The 2,528-nt window shown below is 54.4% G+C and overlaps 1 protein-coding gene across 1 annotated transcript in view; it reads left to right on the top strand.

The window, feature by feature from the left end:
• LOC104407605 (ras-related protein Rab-26-like) overlaps positions 1-930 on the top strand; it is a 22,185-nt gene extending 21,255 nt beyond the window's left edge. Inside the window, exons 5-7 of the mRNA XM_010016929.1 lie at positions 100-156; positions 562-638; positions 828-930. Coding sequence (XP_010015231.1) covers positions 100-156; positions 562-638; positions 828-930 — 237 coding nt within the window. The remainder of the gene's footprint in view (positions 1-99; positions 157-561; positions 639-827) is intronic.
• The last annotated feature ends 1,598 nt before the right edge of the window (positions 931-2,528 follow it).

Raw genomic sequence — 2,528 nt, 5'->3', positions numbered from 1 at the left:
GGGCAGGGGAGGGGGGTGAGGGGATGTGGGGATAACGATTTGGAAGGACAGTGACCTGCCAGATCATCCCAAATGGCTCTTTGCTGTTGCTGTTTGCAGGTGGATTCGGCCCAGGACAGAGTGGTAAAGAGGGAAGATGGAGAAAAATTAGCCAAGGTACATGAGAGCTGCTGCAGGGGTCGTGCTCTGGCGGGGGGGTGAGTGCACATGCAGATGTGCACCATGAAATGGTTAACTGGGGGCCAGCCTGACCCAAAACACCTCTGGGAGTGCTTTGCTTCACTTCCCTCGTGCTCTCCTCTTCCTCCTCATCTGCTCTTCTTCCTCGAAGCTTGCACTGATGTTTTTAGCTTCTTTGTCCTCTAAAACCATTTTGATGCAGAGATGCCCGAGTTGTGAATCCTTGCCCAGCTTTTCCTGCCTGCTGCGTATAGCTCCTGTCCCAGGGCAGGGCACCGGCTCCTGCGGCAGGAACCGCTGTTGGCCGGGCTCGGGGCGAGCTGGAAACCCTCAGGAACGTCCCAGGTGATGTTTCTGACCCCACTGTGTCTTGTCCCGCAGGAATACGGAGTGCCCTTTATGGAGACCAGTGCAAAAAGTGGCCTCAATGTGGAGTTAGCATTCACAGCCATCGCAAAGTAAGTGACCGGTGTGGTGGCCGTGCTGGGCACTGCTGCAGGCTGGCACTGTGCAGGAGCTGGAACTGCAGGAGCTTTAAGACCCCTTCAACCCAAACCATTCCATGATTCCATGATCTAGACCGAGTCTGGTCCAGCTGATCCGGGCCAGGCAGTTCAGAAACTAACGTGGTTCCCCCCTTCCCGCAGGGAACTGAAGCACAGATCCATGAAGCTGCCCAATGAGCCCAAATTCAAGCTCCACGACTACGTGAAGAAGGAAGTGCGAGGCTCGGGCTGCTGCAGGTCCTAATGCGCCCGGCGCATGTGTACAGAGACTGCTCCAAGTGTTCGTGCGCCGCGCTCTCCCTGTGGCCAGTGTGTGCATGTCTGTGTGTCCCGTCCGTACCCGCCCGGGAGCTGCGCTGCGCTGAGGCACGGGCAGCGGGAGCAGCCGCAGGGAAAGCTCTCTGGGATGATGAGCCGTGCGCCAGGCGCTGCTTCCCCGGCCCCCATCGCATCCGTCGTGCTCCTTGTCCCGGTGCGGATGGGACGGGGGTGCTTGGGAAGGGACTGGGATGGGCAAACCCGCTCGTCTCCATCCCCTCAGCGGCAGCGAGGAGCTGCTTTGACATTAGTGAAATCATGGTGTGAACAAGGGGAATGAGCAGCTGCTCCCCACCGACATCCAGGTAGGAAAAGGTCCTGAATTCCCTTTTCTTTCCCCGTGTACCTGGAATTCTGCTGTTCGGAGCCTGGCCTGGGGCACGCAGGGAAGACTCGTTCTGGAGGCAACTGTTTTTGTAGTTGCTTACATCCCTCTGTCCATCTTTCATGTGGTGTTAACACATGATGGAGGCTTCTCCTCTGCCCTGCAGAAGAGCTTCACTGTCTGAGTAAGCTCTGAGTAAGTTCCTGCTCCCCTGTATGTTGCACAGAGATCTCCTGGGTGTCCCTCTGTTGGGTGAAGGCTTTGGTTCTCTCATTCTGCCGTTTCTAGTACTTTAAATTGAGAAGAAATCTAATGTATTGCAGCTTGTTCTAAATCATGTGAGTGTGATAGCGTTTTTAGACTGCAACAACGCTTTGATATCTTCAAAGTTCTCTTGGGACAGCTCTTTCTTTCAACGAGGCAAGCTGGGGGCAGAGCTGCAGGCCTGGGTTTTACAGGCTTCAGGCTCTCCCGCCAGCTCCCTTCAACGGGCTCCTCACCCCTTGGGTCTGTGTCAGGCATTTGGCTTTTTTTACTTATAAAAAGCTGCATTTCCAAGTCCAATTTGGAATTGAGATGAAGAGTTTGGCCTTTGGCACTTCTCCTCTTTGCAAATTGCATTTCCCTGCACTGCCCGTGTGAGATAACACAACCCATCCTACCCCAACACAGCTCCAGCCACTTGCTGCTTGGGTGACCTTCATCAACCCGTTCTGCATGAAGCTGCTGATCTATTGTGTCCCTGCCCATGGCAGGGGGTTGGAACTGGATGAGCCTTAAGGTCCCTTCCAACCCAAACCATTCCATGGTTCATCTTACAGCCACCTCCATTCTCATCCTGTCTCAGACACCCCTGTCCCCAGTGCCCCTTGTTGCACAGACACAAAGCTACAGGGAGCCTATAAGCAGTGGTATTCATCATGCTCCCATCGGGCTGCTGCTTTCCCTCTTCCTCGCAGGGCAGGAGAGCCTTGCATCTATCTTGCTGTCTTGAAGGACGAGCTCACAGCTCTTAACTTCTTCAATGTGGGACCAAACCCAGTTTAAAAACTCATTTAAACAAGGGAGATGTAAATTCTACCCTTCGGAGTACTTTAACTAAGCCAGTTGGGAGCTAACTGCTAGAGCAGACACATCACAACTGCGCTTGAGGTGTTAGACCTGACCCCTAAGGCAGAGCCAGCCCCCCAGCCGCGGGT

This window comes from Nestor notabilis, unplaced genomic scaffold (genome assembly GCF_000696875.1).
Source record: "Nestor notabilis isolate BGI_N333 unplaced genomic scaffold, ASM69687v1 scaffold19126, whole genome shotgun sequence".
NCBI lineage: Eukaryota > Metazoa > Chordata > Aves > Psittaciformes > Psittacidae > Nestor > Nestor notabilis.
Note: the sequence above shows the minus strand (reverse complement) of the source record. Positions and strands in the feature narration are given on the sequence as shown.